This window comes from Geotrypetes seraphini, chromosome 2 (assembly GCF_902459505.1).
Source record: "Geotrypetes seraphini chromosome 2, aGeoSer1.1, whole genome shotgun sequence".
NCBI lineage: Eukaryota > Metazoa > Chordata > Amphibia > Gymnophiona > Dermophiidae > Geotrypetes > Geotrypetes seraphini.
The window spans coordinates 356352764-356373047 of record NC_047085.1 but is presented as its reverse complement, the minus strand read 5'-3'; the positions used below and the strand labels follow the sequence as shown (position 1 = coordinate 356373047).

The window sequence follows — 20284 nt, the reverse complement described above, 5'->3', positions numbered from 1 at the left end:
AGCGCTCAGTGCAAGTGATGCGTTGTACGCGACAGTGCGTGAGTCTGGGAGAACGGGTTGGAGGCGGGACGAGGATAATGACGTCGTATTAGCGCCAAATTCGAATTTATCGCCATTTTGTGCAACAAGAGGGCCGCTGTGGGAGGGGGGGTCGTCGTCAAGAAGTTGGCGTTATCGCAGCAGGATGACAGCTGTGTTGGTTCCGAAAGGTAAAAAAGAAAGGCTTTGAGCTGCGAGTATGTGACCCGAATTTTTGTTGTGGGAAGGACGCCCGGGTGTCATGTTAATGACGTGCGCCTGTTCCCTTTCCCAGTGTTGCTTACAGTTGTGCCTAAGCCACTGACCCCTCTGCTCACATCTGTCTTTGGTTTTCTTTTTTTAAACTAAGAAGTGACTTCCACTGCTGTAGCATCTGCATTCCCAACTCTGTATGTCATGTTTGTCTGTCCAAGTTAGATTGTAAGCTCTTCGGAGCTGAGACCGTCTAGTAAATGTCAAAATGTACAGCGCTGCGTACGCCTTTCAGCGCTATATAAGTGATAAATAGTAGTAGTACTAGTAGTTGTGTGTCTTTTCACATCCACATGAAATTTGTTTGAGAACAGGGAGAAGGTTGCACCGTTTCTTGTTTGGAAAGGGAAAGAGTTGACCTTAAATCTAATTCCCAAAATATCACTGGAGAGACCGTTTTGAGTTTGTTTGAGGTAGAGATAGCTTGTTTTGTGGCAGTGTTCCAAACGGGGTTCGGGGTGTTTTTTGTGAATACCAGTCTAACAATGAGCTTCGCTCTTAATTTGGGATATATATATACAGTACTAGTATTTTAGCCCGTTACATTAACAGGTGCTAGAATATATGTCTGTGTGTCTTTATTTCTGTCTCTCTCTCCCTCCCGCTGTCTGTCTCTCTCCCTGGCCCCCTTTGTCTGTCTTTCTTTCTGTGTCTCTCCCTGCCCCTGAGTCTCTTTTTTTCTTTCTATCTGTCTCTCTCCCTGCCTCCTATGCAGCAGCATTTCTCTCCCACCACTTCCCTGTGCAGCAGCCATAGCAGTATTCCCTCCCCCTCCATTTCCCTCCCCCCACACCACTTCCCTGTGCAGCAGCAGCGTTTCCCCTACCCCCCCTTCCCTTGGTCCCGACTAACCTTAGAAGGCCCCGAAGCAGCAGTGTGTAGAGTGCTGCAGACGCTGCTTAAATCGGAAGGTTTCAGGACCTGCAGCCCTTGCCGCCCCGAAGCGAGCTCTGGGGTTTGTTTGTTTGTTTTTTACGCGGGCCCAGCTGGAGCAGGAGGAAAAGCCTGGGAGGCAGCAATTAAAGTCCGTTCCGGCCCCCACTGACATCACCCTGGCCAGTTCACATCCTTCAGACTGCAAGAGCCGCTGCGCGCATGCACACTCCTACCTGCGGCTCCCTACAGCTCACGGAAAACGGGAGCACGCAGGTGGGAGTGCGCATGCGCGCTTAGGGCTTTATTATATTAGATATAACTTTTTGTTGTTAGCGCTCGTTTTTGTACTTGTTCTGTGCCAAAAACTTCCTTCTGGAGCTCAATCATATACAGGGTGAGCCAAAAGTAGGTATATACAGTACTAGTATTCATTTCTTTTTACTGTACAGATTTTGAATAGGTGTAATATACTACTGAACGATCAAGTAAAAAAAGTGAAGCGATGTAACTGATACAAAAACTTCATATGAATGTTATTAATGGCATCTGTAAAATAAAAACAAGTAATGAATAAATACTGTAAACCTACTTTTGACCCACCATGTATCAGTGGCGTAGCAAGGGTGAGTGATGCTGCACTTCCCCACCGCTGCACTTCCCTTCCCCCATACATTTAAAATTTTCCAGGCACAACATCATCATGAACTTGCTGCCCGCATCATCCCTCTGACATCACTTCCTAGGTACAGGGCCTGGAGGTGACCCTGACGCAGGCAACAAGTTTGTAATGCTGCTCGCACAGGGAAAATTCAAGAGGTTCAAGGGAAGGGGCACATGCGGAGAAGGGGGGTGTCGGGTGGAGGGGAAGATGGGTGCCAGCACCCCTACCAAGTGCGCTCCTGGGGTGGACCACCCCCTGCCCCCCTCTTACTACACCACTGCCCTGTATTATAGTTACAGATTGTAAACTCTTTCGAGCAGGGACTATTTTCTTCTTCTTTGTGACTCTGTGCAATACTCTGTGCGCTATAGAAATAATTAATAGTAGTAGTACCGTGTTTCCCTGTAAATAAGACAGTGTCTTATATTAATTTTGAATCCAAAAAACTCATTAGGTTTATTGGAATACACATCAGTGTTCTCCCCAGGGCCTTTTAGCCGTGTGCACCGCCCAGCTAATTTAGATGACCGCCTGGTGAATCCTTCTGCTGCCGCCGATGCTCCTTCCCGGGCTGACTCTCCGCCGAAAATTTTGTTTGACGCCTGCCTTTTTTTTTTCCCCCCCAGCATGCTTTTACTTGCTTTGGGCCTTACTCGTTGCCAGGTCCTGCCTACTTTATTTCCGTGAAGGCAAGACCCGGCAGCGAGGAAGGCCCGAAGCAAGTAAAAGCAGTAAGTTGTAAGCTTCCCTCTGGGGCTCTATCATGTGCGTGCCGGCTTCCCTTCTCTTCCCTCCCCCCCTCCCCCACGGGACGCAACTTCCAGTTTTGGAGGGAAGAGAAGGGAAGCCGGCACGCACACGATAGAGCCCCGGGGGGAAGCTTACAACTTGCTGATTTTACTTGCTTTGAGCCTTCCTCGCTATCGGGTCCTGCCTTCGCGGAAACAGAAAGTAGGCTGAACCCGGCAACAAGGAAGGCCCGAAGCAAGTAAAAGCAGGAAGTTGTAAGCTTCCCTCCGTCACTGATCTATGAAGGATAGGTCAGCGAGGGAGGGAAGCTTACAACTTCCCTAGCGACTCTACTGATGGGTTTGTGAGCTGGGAGGGATGGGAAGAGAAATGCTGCTGCTGCACCGAATAGGGGAGGGGAGGGGGAAGAGAAATGTTCTGTTGCTGCACCCATTTGGGGGGGAAGGGAAGAGAAATGTTGCTGCTGCACCCAATTTTTGGGGGGAAGGGGGAAGAGAAAAGCTGGTGCACCCAATGGGGGGAGAGAAAAGCTGCTGCTGCACCCAATTGGGGAGGGGGAGGGGAAGAAAAGTGCTGCAGCAGCACCCAATTGGGGAGGGGGAAGGGGAAGAGAAGTGCTGCAGCAGCACCCAACAGGGGAGGGGGATGAGAAGTGCTGCTGCAGCAGCACCCAATTGAGGAGAGAGAGGGTAGAAGGAAGACCAGGCAAGGGAGAGGAGAGGCAAGAGACACCAAGACTATGGGAGGGAGGGAAAGGAAAGGAGCTACCAGACCATGGGGGGGGAAAGATGTCAGCGCATATGGGGGGAGGGGGAGGAGAGAGATGCCAGGGCATGGGGTGGTGTGGGAAGGAGGGAAGGAAAGGAGAAGAGAGAGATGCCAGAGCATAGGGGAGGGGGTGAAGCTGAAATGAATCATGTACAAAGGAGAGAAAGGGCGCAGGATATACAGTTTATTGAAGGGACATAGAAAGAGGGAAGATGCCATATGGAACAGAGAAAGGGCGGACACTGGATGGAAAGGGCAGAGAGGGTGGACAGTGGATGCAAGGGGCAGAGAGAGGGTGGACAGTAGATGGAAGGGGTAGAGAGAGAGAGAACAGAGGCTGGGTGGAAGGGACAAAGAGAGGATAAATGTTGCATGGAAGGAAGCAAGGACAAACGCTGAATAGAAAGAAGAGAGTGAAGAGAAGATGATTAAAGCAGAAACGACAAAAGGTAGAAAAAAATTTTTTGTTGCTTTATGTAGAATCAAGTAGTATTGTAACTGTATTGATTAAAGTTTATAAATAGGAAATTGAAATAAGGCAGTTTTTTGGGGACTAAACCCCTTTCCTCAGGTCAGGACAGGATACCATAACAGCAGGGGTGCCCAAATGGTCGATTGCGATCGACCAGTAGATCGCAAAGGCAATGCGAGTCGATTGCGTTGCCTTTGCAATCTTTTTCTTCCTGCCTCCCCGAGCCAGGCCAGGCGTGTACAAATGTCAGACTCACAAGACTTCACCTCTGATGTCAATTCTGACGTCGGAAAGGTAGTTCTGGACCAGCCAATCGCTGCCTGGCTGGCCTGGAACTTCCTCTCCGACGTCAGAGGTGAAGTCTTGTGAGTCCGGAGCTTGTACGTGCCTGGCCTAGCTCAGGGAAGCAGCAGGGAGAAATTGGTGTGGTGGCTTAGGGGGTAGGGAAAGAATTGGGGAAGTGGAGAAATCGGCACAATGGCTTGGGGAAGCAGGGGGAGAAAGAAAGACAGGCAGGGGGGAGAGAGAAAGAAAGGCAGAAATAAAGAGGGGGCGGGGGAGAGAGAAAGAAAGAGAGACAGAAAGAAAAGGGAAGTGGCAGAAAGAAATAAATATTGGATTTACAGTCAGAAGAAGGAAGTGGAACCAGAGACTCATGAAATCACCAGACAAAAAGGTAGGAAAAATGATTTTATTTTCAATTTAGTGATCAAAATGTGTCCGTTTTGAGAAATTATATCTGCTGTCTATATTTTGCACTATGTCCCCCTTTTACTAAACCGCAATAGTGGTTTTTAGCGCAGGGAGCCTATGAGCATCGAGAGCTGGTGTTAGTTTTCCCGCATAGCGCGGGAGTTTGCGCGTGCTGAAAATGTTGGCGTACCTTAGTAAAAGAGGGGGTTAATTTTCCCCCACCACCAAATTTCCCCATCCCGCCCCACCCGGCTATTTTTTCATGCCACCTGGCTGGAAAAAATTTCTGGGGAGAACACTGCACATGCTTTCAATTTACATGTTTTAAATTTTGTACTGATGAAGGCATTTTGATTACGCCAAAACATGGATCCTAGTTGGGACTATAATTGGGAATAAAGATTATTTTCATGAATAAAGATCTTCTCATTGGTTGAATAGATGGCAACCTTGCCTACTACATAGCAAAAAAATCCAAATCTATACACACCTTTTTATGTAAATGGTCTGTGTTAAAACTGTTTACCTATTCTATTTGTAACAATACTTCAGGATGTCTTTTGTCCTTGATGCCTATGCATATACTCGGATTATGTGCTTGGAGTTCTCCTTTCCCTCTTCCTTCTGTTGTAACCTTCCCTGTTACCTTGTTGGTTTCTGATTGTAAGCTTTGTATTGTCAATTTTAAAATAATAAATAAACTAAGACTAAAAAAAAAGAAAGATGATTATCAAGATAAGAATCTAATCTTTCCATAGGACTTCAGGTAGCTGTTTTAGCAGACACTTAGGGCTGCTTTTACAAAGCTGCGCTAGCGGATTTAACGCACGCACTGGATTAGCGCATGCTAGCCGGATATCTACCGCCTGCTCCAAAGGTGGCGGTAGCGGCTAGCGCGTGCAGCAGTTTAGCGCGCGCTATTCCGCGCATTATGGCTCTAGGGTGGCTTTGTAAAAGGAGCCCTTAGGTACATAAAGTTACAATATTGTAGTTACATACAGTGATTACAAAATATTTTCATTTTTATAGGGTAGACCTTTGGCGGAGTCTAATTATAAGTTGCATCCCTCACTGAGGTTTGTGAAGAACCATGTTTTAGTTGTTTTCTGAAAGCGGTATATTCAGTAGTCATTTGAATCCCTGCGGGAAGAGTGTTCCGAATTTTTGCTATTTGATAATTAAAACATTTGCAGTGGAAACTATTATATTTGATGCCTTTTAGTGATGGAAATTATATCATTAGGTGGTCAAAGTCGTGATGTTTAGCAGTTCTGCCTAATAGGTGAACTTGGGAAAACCTTCCAGGACGTCTCCATATAGAGTTTTAAACGTTAGGCAGCACACTTTGAATTCAATCCATTTTTCTATTGGGAGCTAGTGTAACTCTGAGTGTCGGTGTGACATGGTCAAATTTTAATTTGTAGAATATCAGTTTTGCTGCAGTGTTCTGTAATAGGGCATTAAAGTAGTCTAGGATAGATGGAATGGTTTGTTGTGCTAGTACCTGTATTCTGTATGGATGCTGGCTAAAGTAGTCTGATGTTTCTTAACTTTTGTAGTGTAAAAAATGATTTCCGTGTTAGGTTTTTTTTTTGTCTAAAATAACTCCTAGAACCTTTTGAAGAAACTGATTTTTCAATGTTGAAACTGATTCCATTTACCAGGTTGATGGTAGATGGGATGGATTCTGGAGTCATCATGGACAAAGAGTTAAGATTTATGCGACAAAGAGTATCCAGTTGTTCTGGTTATCTATTTTGTACCAAAAATTCACAAGAGCCTTACCTCACCTCCTGGTAGACCCATAGTATCAGGCAGGCATCGGTTCTATTTTAGAGCTGTTGTCTGACTTTGAAAAATCAGCTATCCATATCAAACATAAGACACAACTGAAATGTTGAAATTGTTGCAAGCCCAGACAGATATTCCTGCAGGAGTTCTCCTACTGACTTTTGTATATCACAGATTTATATACTAATATATTCCCCAGGTGGCTACAGTGAAGGAGGTCCAGGAATAACTACTTGCCTTTTCTTTGTCAGCTGTTCGAGTAGATTTTTGGACTGCCATAGCGGGCATTACATTGTGGAAAAAGTATTTTCAGTTTAATAACCAATTCTACATGCAAACAAAAGGCACCACCATGGGTGGCATGCCTTTATGTGAGTAATTTTAAAGAAAAATACCTGTTTGAATCAAAATATTGGCAATATGTGCATATATGAAAGAGTCTTGTTGATGACGTTTTTTGTGTGTGGGTTGACACTGCAGAAAGTTTCCAACAGTTTGCGCAGTGGTTCAGATGAATGGATCAGATTGTGGATTCATTGTAATTCCAACCTAAAGTGTACAGCCACAACATATTTTTCTTCCATTTCTTTCTTGGACATAAGCATTACATTAAATTGTGGCAGTTTTGAACCACAATATACAGAAAAGATACTGTTTGTAATAACTTGTTAAGTTTTGACAGTTATCCTAAACATTTGAGAGCTAATTTGCCAATAGGCCAATTTTTAAAGTTACGGCGGTTATGTTCCACTGCCACAGAATACAAGATACGAGCTGAGAACATGAAACAAAGATTATCCAGGAGGAGGAGTAAAACGGGCATATAAAAGAGTGCTTTATGCACAGAGGGAGCATTTATTACAGCAGAGTAACAGACCAACTGAGACCATCTTAGTGTATGTTTTACCCTATTCATATAGGGCATTTCAGGTGAAAAAATTGTCATATTGGCACATCCTGCAGTGTCATGAAGTGTTTGAACACCCACCTCGATTTGCTTATTCTAGGGGAGAAACATACAAGAATTAGTATCTAGGTCACACTTCACGGATTATGCCCCAAAGGATAAAGAAATGAGAAAAAGACACTACCAATGCAATAGAGACTGACATGATTGTGCGCTCACACTTTGGGGACTGAAACTAATTGTGAAACAGTAGGTGTTGTGTATCTCATCAAGTGTCCATGCCAGTTCTTTACAGATTGATCTGGGTTAGAATAGTTGAGCACTTAAGTAAACTTTGGTGCAGGGATGTCACAACCCCTTTAACATCACATTGGCAAGAAAAATCTCATATCCTGGATGACCTCAAATGCATAGTGTTAGAAGCCCCCACTTTACAGTGTGGCGGTAATCTGCCTGCAAATCTGTGGTAGAAAGAACAATTCTGGATATATTATTGGCAGACGTTGTCCCTGCTCGGCCTCAATCGTGAGGTCGAATGGCGGACGTTTCTGCATTAAACAGTGATGTCATTTCTGGTCTCAATGGGGTTTAAACAAGGGGGTGTTGAGCTCACAGATCAAATGTTTTGAGGAAGTACGATTGCAAGGACATGAGAAGATTTTGAAATAAATGGATTTGAAGTACGGCTATTTAATACGCATTTTGTAGGAGAGATTAACACAACTTAAAAGAAACAAGTGTTGGGTTCTCTGATAAGCCGGTTTGTCGAAATGCATCAGAATTCAGAACCCGCGTATTCTTCTCAGAACAAATTCAAAACAAGTGTTATTTCTTATGAATTGATCTAACAACAAAAATTTGTTTCAGTAAAGTAACATAATAGTACTATAAAGTGCAGTGAAAGACTAACCCCCCCTTTTACTAAACTGCAATAGCAGTTATTAGCGCAAAGAGCCACGCTGAAGGCTCCGCACTGCCCCTGATGCTCATAGAGCATAGAGGGAGGTTAAGAGAGGCGTGTTTAGAGGCATGACCCAGTTGTGTTTTCTCTACAATTAAGGTTCTGAGCACTTCATAGTAATTTGGTAGAATTATTCTCACTGAGACCTTTGGAGAATACATAACTAACATGACAGCATTAGGGAGAGGGAAGGGGAGTACAATGTTACGTTTAGCAAAAAAAATAAAAATGGGAAGGGGAAAACACTGTCGGGAGGAAAATGGTTGGTATTCCTCATATGAAGAGTTAAATCTCACATATTGAATACATCCTTGAATAGAAATGTTTTTAGTTGAGATTTGAATCTTAGAAACATGATGGCAGATAAAGTCCAAATGGCCTATCCAGTCTGCCCAGCCGCAATAAGCATTATCTCTTCCTCTCTCTAAGAGATCCCACCATTAACCACCACCCTCTGAAGTCTGCCACTCAGCCAATCCTTGACCCATGCAGTTAGTGTCTCTCCTAACCCCATCGATTCCATCTTGCTTAGCAGCCTGCCGTGTGGGACACTGTCAAAAGCTTTACTGAAGTCCAGGTACACGACGTCCAAAGACTCTCCCAAGTCCAACTTTCTTGTTACCCAGTCAAAGAAGCTGATGAGATTGGATTGGCAGGACCTACCCTTGGTGAATCCATGCTGACTGGGATCCCGAAGATTCCCTTCATTCAAGATCGTGTCCAATTTGCTTTTAATTAGTGTTTCCATGAGTTTGCACACTATTGATGTGAGACTCACAGGCTGCGAATTATAGACCGGTGAGTCTCACATCAATAGTGTGCAAACTCATGGAAACACTAATTAAAAGCAAATTGGACACGATCTTGAATGAAGGGAATCTTCGGGATCCCAGTCAGCATGGATTCACCAAGGGTAGGTCCTGCCAATCCAATCTCATCAGCTTCTTTGACTGGGTAACAAGAAAGTTGGACTTGGGAGAGTCTTTGGACATCGTGTACCTGGACTTCAGTAAAGCTTTTGACAGTGTCCCACACCGCAGGCTGCTAAGCAAGATGGAATCGATGGGGTTAGGAGAGACACTAACTGCATGGGTCAATGATTGGCTGAGTGGCAGACTTCAGAGGGTGGTAGTTAATGGTACCCTCTCTAAAACATCGGAGGTGACCAGTGGAGTGCCGCAGGGCTCGGTTCTGGGTCCACTCCTTTTCAACATATTCATAGGGGATCTGACTCAAGGGCTTCAAGGTAAAATAACACTATTCGCCGATGATGCCAAACTATGTAATATAGTAAGTGAATGCAGTTTACAGAATTATATGGCGCAGGACCTGCTTACATTGGAAAGTTGGTCCTCAACCTGGCAGCTAGGCTTCAATGCTAAGAAATGTAAGATCATGCACCTCGGAAGCGGAAATCCATGCAGGACGTACTTCTTGAACGGAGAAACTTTAACTAGGACTTCAGCAGAACGAGATTTAGGAGTAATCATCAGTGCAGACATGAAAACTGCCAATCAAGTGGAGAAGGCTTCATCTAAGGCAAGGCAGATATTGGGTTGTATCAATAGAAGTTTCGTCAGCCGAAAGCCTGAAGTCATAATGCCGTTGTACAGGGCCATGGTGAGACCTCATCTGGAGTACTGTGTGCAATTCTGGAGGCCACATTACAGTAAAGATGTGCGCAGAATTGAATCGGTTCAGCGGACGGCCACCAGGATGATCTCGGGGCTCAAGGGTCTCTCGTACAAAGAGAGACTGAACAAATTGCAGCGCTACACTCTCGAGGAACGTAGGGAGAGGGGAGACATGATCGAAACATTTAAGTACCTCACGGGACGTGTCAAAGTGGAAGATGATATTTTCTTTCTCAAGGGACCCTCGGCCACAAGAGGGCACCCGCTCAAACTCAGGGGCGGAAAATTTCATGGCGACACCAGAAAGTATTTCTTCACAGAGAGAGTGATTGATCATTGGAACAAGCTTCCAGTGCAGGTGATCGAGGCAGACAGTGTGCCAGACTTTAAGAATAAATGGGATACCCATGTGGGATCCCTACGAGGGTCAAGATAAGGAAATTGGGTCATTAGGGCATAGACAGGGGGTGGGTAAGCAGAGTGGGCAGACTTGATGGGCTGTAGCCCTTTTCTGCCGTCATCTTCTATGTTTCTATGGGAAGTGACATCAGAGGGAGAGCCGAGGACGGAGCTCGCACTGGTGAAGAGTTAGAGGTATGGAGGAAGGGAAGGTGAGTGCATGGTAGGGGCAGGGAAGATAGCAAGGGGTACCTCCTAACCTTGCTACACCACTGTGACAAATATTTTCCTCTTTTTGCTGGATGGATCAGATTGTGGATTCATTCACATTGAATGCACAGCTGACAGCAGAAACAGAATTGCCAGAATGAAGCCTGTCTAAAACATGCATCTTGTCACTCGGACATATGACATGCTTCTTTCTCTTTGGAGCTGTTCCTACAGATGCTTGTAACTCACTCTCTTGACACATACTTGGCGTTTCTGGAAGCAAAGCTAAAACCGGAAGTGAACATGAAAGGAAGCAACCCTTTTTTCTATGGTCAGAGGTCTACGAATATACAAATACATGGTGCAAATAGCACCATGTATGCATGTATCCGTGGATAAGCAAAATTAGGAACATATGAATAACAAGAATAGACTGTACTAGCACTCTTAACATTCAGTAAGTTTCTTCCTTAATGCATGTCTTATTTTCCTAACGTGTATAAACCCACAAGGGCATCAGCCAGCATAAATAACCTTTTCAGCTTACAGTTGAAGTCTTAATTGTTTACCTGTCAATGAATGAGTGATAAATTTAGTCGTGACATTAACACAACAGACCAAGCAGTTCCCGCAAGGAAGCTGGAGTCCAAGTTGATTCATTTTTACCGACTGATTCCACCTAAAATTGCCTCTGACTCAGTAGCCCTGTACTTAACTGTAGTCAAGCTGAGCAAGAACTGATTACATAAAAAAGTAAATATATATTATCCTTGGACAAACAGGTAGCACATTCTTGCATGTGGGTGACATCATCCATGGAACCTGGTACGGACAGTGATAAAAGTGTACTGTCAATTTAAACTTCTAAGAAGCTTAGAGACTGCCTACATTGCGCATAAGCGAGTACCTTTCCGCACGACGTTCCTCAGTTTTTTTTGTTTTCCGCGGAGCGAAAAAGTTGTGTTTTGGACTCTGTCCAACTCACATTGCCTTCCCAATGTCTTTTTTTGCCTTTCGGCTCATTTTTCTTTTATATCATAGTAATAGTTTCTTTCTTTGGTTCTTTTTCTTTAAAAAAAAAAAAGGAATTAAACATTCATTTTTTCCTTAGTCGGGCCTTCCATCTTTCCGGTGTTTTTTCTCACTGTTTTTTTTGTCTCGAGGTGCAATCCATTGAGTTTTTCGACAGCTGCCGTGATTTTACCTCACATGTCGATGTCTTCTGGGTTCAAAATGTGCACTCATTGCCAATGACCCATCTTCATCTTCATCACTGACCTGCTCAGCTGGTGCTTTCAGTGTCTCGGCCCGGAGCATTGAATGGACACTTGCATCCATTCTACTCTGCAAAAATGCTCTCTAAAGGCTTGATGCATTCAGCAGAGCAAGTTGTTTGGACCGGCCATGGCCTCCGGCAACAAATCGATGCCATCGGTACCGACAGTACCGGCATAGATGCCTCCCTCAACATTGGACATTGTTCCTGCATCAGATTAACCTGCTAAGAAGCTGTCCTCCATTCCACCTGGATCACAGGCATCGTCAGCATAGAGTCCCTTAATTCATGCCAAGTGTTGATGCTATCATCGGCCTCCTGTGCAGGCTGTCTCTTCTATAGGGCATGCTCCTCATCGAAATCACCCACCCCTCGACACCCTGCAGCACCGATGGTATTGGCTGTTGAGCGAGGGCTAGACTGTCTAGTCCAGCCTTGGCCTCTGAGCATTCTGTTGTATGCCTTTCCTCCCTGGCGAATCCTTCAACAGATTGACCCTTCCCTGATGAGTTGCATTCTAGTGGCTCTAGATTGGCCTTCCAAGCACAGCATTCAGAGCTGATGTAACTTCGCACAGACCATGGCCTCTGGTTGCAAATGTATCCAAATATCCTTTCACAGGGTCCAGTATGCATGGTGGATCTGGATTGCTTTACTCTTACAGCATGGCTCTTGAGCGCGAAATGCTAGAGCGCAAAGGATATTCAGAAGTGGTCATTGCTACCGTTCTCTAGTCTAAGAAGTCATCTACGGTCTCTGCCTATGCTAAAGTGGGGAAGACTTTTCAGCAGTGGTGCATCCGGGAATGTGTGGAGTCATTTTTAGCTCCAGTTTCAGTGGTGTTAGCTTTTTTTCAAACAGGCCTTGATAAGGGCCTCACCGTGGCTTCTTTTCGGGTCTAAGTCGCAGGGCTCTTTTGTTTCAGAGCTTGGGACCGCAGGTCTACGCTGGCGTCTTGTCTGGATATCGCTAGATTTTTAAAAGGTGCTCTTCACGTCAGACCACCAATCAAACTACCATTCCCCTCATGGAACCTTACATGGTTCTGCGAGGTCTCACTAAAGCTCCGTTCGAGCTGATGGAATAAGTGTCCCTCTTTGAGTTGACGCTGAAAGTCTTTTTTTCTTGTAGCTGTGACCTCTGCGAGATGAGTCTTGGAGCTTCAGGCTCTTTCTTGTAGAGAGCCTTTCCTTAAGATTTCAGGGACTAGAATCTCCCTATGCACTATTCCTTCTTTTCTGCCGAAGGTTGTTTCGGCATTTCACATTAATCAGGAAGTTCACTTAGCTGAATTCCAGTACACAAATTCTAGGAAACAGGACCACATTTTGAAGAAGTTGGACATTAGAAGAGTGCTGCTTAGTTATCTGGAAGAGACCAGCGAGTTTAGACTCTAAGACCATCTGTTTGTGCTGACTTATTCGACTAAGTGAGTCACACCTACTTTCAAGGGGACAATTTCTAGATGGATCCGTAAGTCCATTTTGTCAGCCTACAATGTCTGTGGGAAAGTTTCCAAAAAAGAGTGTAGCGTAGCTTCGTCATGGGCCGAAACTAAGACAGTCTCTCCAGCTGAGATTTGTAGAGCAGCGACTTGGTCCACACTACACACATTTGCAAAGTTTTACAGGGTGGATGTTGCAGTACGAGTGGACTCTGTGTTTGGTTCTTCTGTGTTATGGGCTGGTGCAGTCAGCCTGCCCTAGATTTCTGGGACTGAATGGCACACCTATTACACTGGAAAAAAAGATTTTGCCCTTACCTTGAAAATATCTTTTCCAGTAGATAGGTGTGTCATTCTGAGTGCCTGCCTACTTGTGTCATTCTGTTTATTCTTCTCCAAGACTGTATCTTAACATAGAAACATAGAAAATGACGGCAGAAAAGGGCCATAGCCCATCAAGTCTGCCCACTCTATCAACCAGCTTGGATGCTAGTTAGCCCTTTGGGCCTTGAAAAATACTGTATAATATGTTTCTAGCATCTATGGGGGTACTACATGAGATTTGATGCTTCTAATGACTTACTTGTTTGCTGAGTGTTCAAGTTATTATATTTGAGCAGAACAATTGATTTGTTTGGGAAATTTCCCATTTTTGTCCTTATTATATCAAAATTTGTTGCTAGTGGGTAATCACTATTCAATACTCAAATCTACTCCACTATTTAAATTTAGAGAGCCCACTCTCAACGGAAAAAAAAGTCTCAGGTTTTCTTTAGATAGGGCTTAAATGCTCAGACCTTCTCCACCAGCATCATCGGCAAAAAAACTTCCGGAGAGAATGTGCCTATTAGAGTAGAATATGGTAATAGGCACATTCTCTCCGGAAGTTTTTTTGCCGATGATGCTGGTGGAGGAGGTCTGAGTATTTATGCCCTACCTAAAGAAAACCTGAGGCTTTTTCTTCCGTTGAGAGTGGGCTCTCTAAATTTAAATAGTGGAGGCCATTTTTGTCCTTCACATAATTTCGATGGTATTCTTGCATGCTTGGGTTCTAACTGCAGGTGGCAGTAGAGCTCCCGGTAAAGTAGGAGGATCACAGAAAAAAATCCAGAGTGGAATCCTTCTGAATATGGCTTGTAGGATATGGCTTGTGGCCTTGGGGAGATAACCCACTTGTCCAGCTGACACACCTATCGTGTTTCCCCGAAAATAAGACAGTGTCATATTAATTTTGGGCCCAAAAAACGCACTAGGTCTTATTTTCGGGGTAGATCTTATTTTTTTCATGTATCTCTTCCTTCCTTTCCTCCACCCCAGTTCTTCCTCTTTCCTTTCTCTCCCAAACATGTGCAGCATCTTTTCTCCCCTCTCACCCATCCCCTGGTGCCTTCTCTTTGCAGCATTTTTCTATCCCTCCCTCCCTCCCCCCTGTGCAGCAGAACCCTTGCACTGTGCACAGCATCTTTCTATCCATCCCTCCCCTCCCATCCCTCCTGCAGCAGAACCCTTGTCCAACTTCTAACCCTCCCTCCCATCCCTCCTGCAGCAGAACCTTTGCCCAACTTCTATCCCTCCTGTCTATGCAGCAGAACACTTGGGCAGCCGCTCAGCTGAACCCCCGCTGACCCTCCCATCCTTCCATCTCTCCCTCCCATCCGAACCCCGCCGACTGCGAGACCTACATACCTTCCGGCAAAAAGTAGCGTCAGCAGCATTCTAAATAGGCTGCTTCACAGCTTTCTCCTGCCGGGGCCTTCTGTGTGCCGTGTTGCTTTTGACATCATCAGTGATGTGGCAGAGGGAATTCCCCGGTGGGAGAAGGCCGCAAAGCAGCCTGTTTAGAGTTCTGCCGACACTGCTCTTTGCAGGAAGGTATGTAGGTCTCGCTGTTGGAAGATCGGTGGGGTTTGGATGGGAGGGATAGATGGAAGGATGGGAGGGTCAGCGGGGGTTTAGCTGCGCGGTGGGTGTGGGGGAAGTGCTGCTGCCAGCGAATCCAGGGACTAGAGCTTATATTAAGACCTACCCTGAAAATCATGCTAGGCTTATTTTTGGGGTAAGTCTTATTTTCGGGGAAACATGGTATCTACTGGAAAAGATATTATCAAGGTAAGGACATAATCTTTTTTTTTCTGTAAAATAAGGTAGATAAAGGTGTACTCTGTAGTGTAGCTGAGAGAACTTCAGTTTCCATTGTGGAGCAAGACTTCCAAGTCTTTTACGTTTAGTTATATTGAAAATGGTATTTCCACAGAGATTTATTTGATCCTTTTTGTTTTTCAGTAGGTGGTTCAAGTGATACTACACAGACTTCATCACATTTACCAAGGTAAGGAACAGAATGTAAACTGCTAAAATGATTCTCTGACCAGCAATCTTAATGGAGATGGGAGATGAGCAACATGATTTGCCGCCACCACCTTTTGCTCTCTAGGGCAGTGTTTCTCAACTCGGTCCTGGAGTACCCCCTTGCCAGTCAAGTTTTCAGGATATCCATGACGAATATGCATGAAAGAAATTTCCATACAATAGAGAAAGTATATATAAATCAAATTTATACATATTCATTGTGGATATCCTGAAAACCTGACTGGCAAGGGCGTACTCCAGGACCGAGTTGAGAAACACTGCTCTAGGATACACAGAAGGAAGAGTACAAAGGTTTCCTTTCTGTAGTTTGTGTGCCTCAATGTAAACCATATTAAGCCAGTAGGAGAGGGGAGGAGCATCAGAAGCCACTTTTCCAGTGCAATAAGGATGGTGTGCTGAACCAAGGGTCTTGCATCTGCTCCTGTGAGTCCATGGCAGGAGATACTGATCACTGTTTTTAGTTCTCCTCCTTCTCCCTGCTCTCTGCTGCTCCCAATCAGTTTTTTCTTTTGCAACCAAGCCTGCAGGAGCAACTTTGATCTGCTCGGTCTTCTTTTTTGTTTTTTGAGTATTTTTGCATGGATTTTCTGCCCTGGTTGTCGAACAAGGTGGTCAGTGTTTTCCAGCAACGCAACAGCAGTGGCTTATGTCAACAAGCAGAGAGGCACCAGGAGTTTCGGTCTCCAGAAGGAGGCGCAAGCTCTTCCGTTGGGCGGAGATTCATTTTCTGGCCATTGCTAAGGCTCATGTTGCCGGACTGCAAACGTGCAGGTGAACTTTCTTAGCAGACAGACTCTGGACTCGGGGGGGAGTGGCCTCTCTCACCTCAGGCATTTCAGAGCATTGTTGACTGTTGGGGCATCCCTGTGTTCGACTTCATGGTGACAGCGAGAAACAAGAAAGCAGTGTGATTCTTCAGCCATAGATGCAAACACGAAAGCACCGGGATCAATTCACTGGTTCAGCCTCGGCTTGTGGACGAACTCCTGTACATGTTCCCTCCCTGACCCATGGTGGTGAGAGTCCTGAGAAGAGTAGCCAGGCATCAGGGACAGGTTATCTTGGTGGCTCCAGACTGGCCCTGTCATGGTATGCAGACTTTTTGTGTCTTCAGATTGGTCCACTTCTGAAGCTTCAGTCATTTCAGGGATTCCTTTCAAGGTCTGATTGTCCTGCAAGATCTGGAGCGCTTTGGTCTCACAGCATGACTCTTGAGTGCTCAATTTTGAGCCTGTTACTCAGATCTGGTTGTGTGCACTCTTCTGAGAGCCAAGAAGCCTGCCACATTCACAGTGTATACCAAGGCATGAGATACCTTCCAGCATTCGTGCCACAAGGAGCAGCTGGACCCTGCCAAGGCTTAAGTGTCAGCTATCCTGTCCTTTCTTCAAGAAGGTCTGGACATGGGACTGGCGGTTTCCTCCCTGAAAGTTCAAGTGGCTGGAGTTTCCTGTTTCAGATCCCAGGTTGCTAGATATTCTCTCTCTTCGCACCCAGATGTCAGATTCTTTAAGGGTGCTCTGAGGCTATGGCCTCTGGTTCATTGGCCCTGTCCATCCTGGAACCTATCAAATCATATAACTATTACCCCTCGCATCAGATAATTTCCAGATCCTCAGTTGGCTCCATCTTGAAGTTTCATGCATTTATCGCATAAGCCACTGTCTTCAATGGGGAGAAGACCTTCAGAAAAGAAGGTGTTTATTTAACTTGTACTTTTGAAATACTGCTTTCCATCTTTGAAAGAATATAATAAAGTGGTAGATTCACCATGCAGAGAACCTTGGGCCTAAGCCAAGTCTGGCATGGAAACCACTGGTGATAAGGGAGTCCTCATAATGGCACTGAATACTTTACTGTTCTCATTTTTGGTACCATCACTCTGTGTATGCATGTCGGAATGTGCACTCACGGATAATGAAAGCACTACAATTGACTGTCTTAGTATTTAGCCTAGTTAAGTTAGAGGACCTTGGTGCAAAAGGTCTCTGAGCAAAATTTTGCTTATATTGGTTCTGGAAGTTAATGTTTTGCACAGTCCTTTTTTGGCTTAACAGAATATAGCAGCATCCATGCTGGGTATAACAGCCTTGATATCATCGGAGGCCTTCAGCATCGCAATGACCACTCCCATGTGTCTAAGATCTGCAGGTCAGAGTATATGCCTCACTAGCTGGTAAGGTTTTTATCCCAGGACAAGCAGGCAGCATATTCTCGACATGTGGGTGACGTCATCCACGGAGCCCCGTCGCGGACAGCTTTTCAAGCAAACTTGATTGAAGATCTCAAAGTTTGCTAGTGCTGCCCACGCATGCGTGTGCCTTCCTGCTCCACTAGAGGGCGCATCCCCTCCTCGTGGTCTTCAGTTCTTAGCTTTCTGCGGAGCCAGAAAGCCCTGTCTCTCTTCTCTGCATTCTTCTAAGTGCCTTTCTAGCACTGCGACTTCTTTATTTTGTCGGGAGTTGCTGTGCGGTTCGTTGCTGACTTGATCGTCTTATTTTTTTCGACTCGGCAACCGGGGGCTCCCGGTTCGCCGTGGCTGCGGCCCTCTATCCCTTATGTCCTGGCCTCTTACCGGGTTTAAGAAGCGCTCCCAGTGCGGTCGGGTTATCTCCATCACAGACCCGCACCGCTGGTGTATACTGTGCCTGGGTGCTGATCACCCGACGGACTTCTGTCCTCGTTGGGCCACGCTCTAGCCTCGGGCTCTTAGGCGCCGTAGGGCCAGGATTGCGGAGCTCTTCGCTATGGAGGCTGCCCCTGCTTCGGCCCCGGTCTCGGCCTAAACCTCAGCTTCGGTCTGGACATCGGCCTCGAAGACCTCGGCCCCGGAGAAGTCTCCCTCGACCTTGAAGGCCTCGAAGTCTCCTCTTCCTCCTTTAGGTTCAGTTCAGCTACCGAAGAAGCCTTCCTCGGAGTCTCTGGCCATCCAGGCGGTGAGTGTAGTTCTGCCAGCCTCAACGAGACCATCCTCCAAGCCCGCCAAGCGTGCTTCCACCATATGGGAATACTCTTCCTCGAGGTCGCCCTCGGTGGAACGCACTGCTGCACCTGCCCGGCCAAATATGGTCACGATGCCGATGTTTGAGGAGGTGTTGAAGGCGATCATCTCCTCGGAGCTTTCCTCGACTTTGGCTCAGCTTGCCCCAGCCTCGACCTCGCGCGTTGAGGACCAGCCTGAGCATCGTGTCGAGGGTTCTCGGGCAAGGTATGTCGGTCTCGGCGTCTGTCCTCGTCGGACTCCTCGCCCCTTCCATCGAGGCACGCTTCTCCCTCGAGCCGGCCTCGGTCGAGGCACCGGTTGAGGCGTCTTGTGAAGTGGCCCTGGGACTCCCCCCCTGAGGCGGGGTAGGTCCCCAGGGCCTCGCACTACCGGGTCCATTAAGACCTCGGTCCTCACCTTGTCCAACCCAAGTCTACTGAGGTTGCCTGTCCGGTCGGGGACCCCGCTCCGCAAGGCGCCGGTCTCGGGGGACCCTGCCCCTTTTTCCCGAGGTTTGTCTTTGGGCCGAGGCTCTCCGGGGAGGTGTCATCGGACCTCGGTGGCCCGGACCCTGAGGTCCTCCCCTCCGGGGACTTCTAAGCGCGGCCTCTCATCGACTCCCCCCGTTCTTTTAGCGGGGCTTCCTCGGCGTCCATGCTTGTGGATACGGATGTGCCGGAGCAGTATTCCAGGGAGGCTTCTCCCTCCTTTTTGGCTGCCTTGTGGTCTCGTACCACCACTCCCCTCGAGGGGCATTCTGAGAGCAGGCCCTCTTCCTTTACTAGGTTTGTTCTGGACATGGGAAAGGCCTTAAACTTGGACCTCCAGTCGGATTTGGAGGAGATGGAGCTCCCCTACCCGCCTAGGAAGTCCTTGCGGCTCCCCCTGAATCCGGTGTTACAACAGACTTTCTTTCGCAATCTGGAGACTCCCTATGCTATTCCGGCCATTCCATCCAAGATGGAGTCTCGGTACCGGACGGTGCCCTGCAAAGGGTTTGGAAAGGCGCAGCTTTCTCACCAGTCCTTGGTGGTGGAGTCCACCCTCAAAAAGTCTCGCCCGTCCAAGGTGTATGTTGCTGTCCCGCCGGGCCGGGAGGGCAGGACTATGGACAAGTTTGGGAGGCGCCTATAAGAGAACTCCATGATGGTGAATAGGGTCCTAAATTACAACTTTACATTTACGTCCTACCTTAAGTGGTGTATTAAGTTACTTCCATCCTATGAGGACGATTTGTCTGTCAAGCGCCATGCGGAGTTTTGCAAGCTTGTGGATACTCTGTCGCAGCTTCGGCTGCACATGTTTCAGGCCGCCTATGATGCGTTTGAGCTTTCCTCGAGGGTCTCGGCCTTCGTGGTGGCCATGCATTGCCTGGCGTGGCTCCGCACCGTAGATATGGACCCCAACCTGCAGGACCAGTTGGCCAATCTCCCATGCTTGGGGAACGAGCTGTTCGACGATTCCATCGAGGCTGCCACAAAACGTCTCTCTGATCACGAACGCTCTTTTGCCTCCTTGGTCCGGGCCAAGGCGAAGCCCGCTCCGCCCAAGTCCTACTGGCTGCCTTCCCGGCGCTATCCACAGAAATCGACACCGGCATTTTCTCGTCCTCCTCCTAGGCGCCCGCAGCAGCAGAGGGCTCCTCCTAAGCCTCAAACCCCTGCAGCGTCTAAGCCGCCGCCGTCTTTTTGGCTGGCCTCCTCCGCCCTGGATGTTTCCCCTCTCCCTTTCGGGGGCGACTCCGCGCTTTCTCGCAGCGCTGGGCAGAGATCACTGCGGACTCTTGGGTCCTCTCTGT

General features: G+C 46.8%; 1 protein-coding gene across 3 annotated transcripts in view; it reads left to right on the top strand.

Moving 5' to 3' along the window:
• Positions 1-80: 80 nt before the first annotated feature.
• The window catches only part of KIF15 (kinesin family member 15), a 288169-nt gene continuing 267965 nt past the window's right edge, over positions 81-20284 (top strand). The window contains exons 1-2 of one of the 3 annotated variants that reach the window (XM_033930440.1): positions 81-209; positions 15420-15462. In XM_033930440.1, the coding sequence (XP_033786331.1) occupies positions 185-209; positions 15420-15462 (68 nt within the window). In that variant the 5' untranslated portion in view covers positions 81-184. Of the gene's footprint in view, positions 210-15416; positions 15463-20284 lie in introns of all 3 variants that reach the window. The other 2 variants (XM_033930441.1, XM_033930439.1) reach the window with 2 other exon arrangements.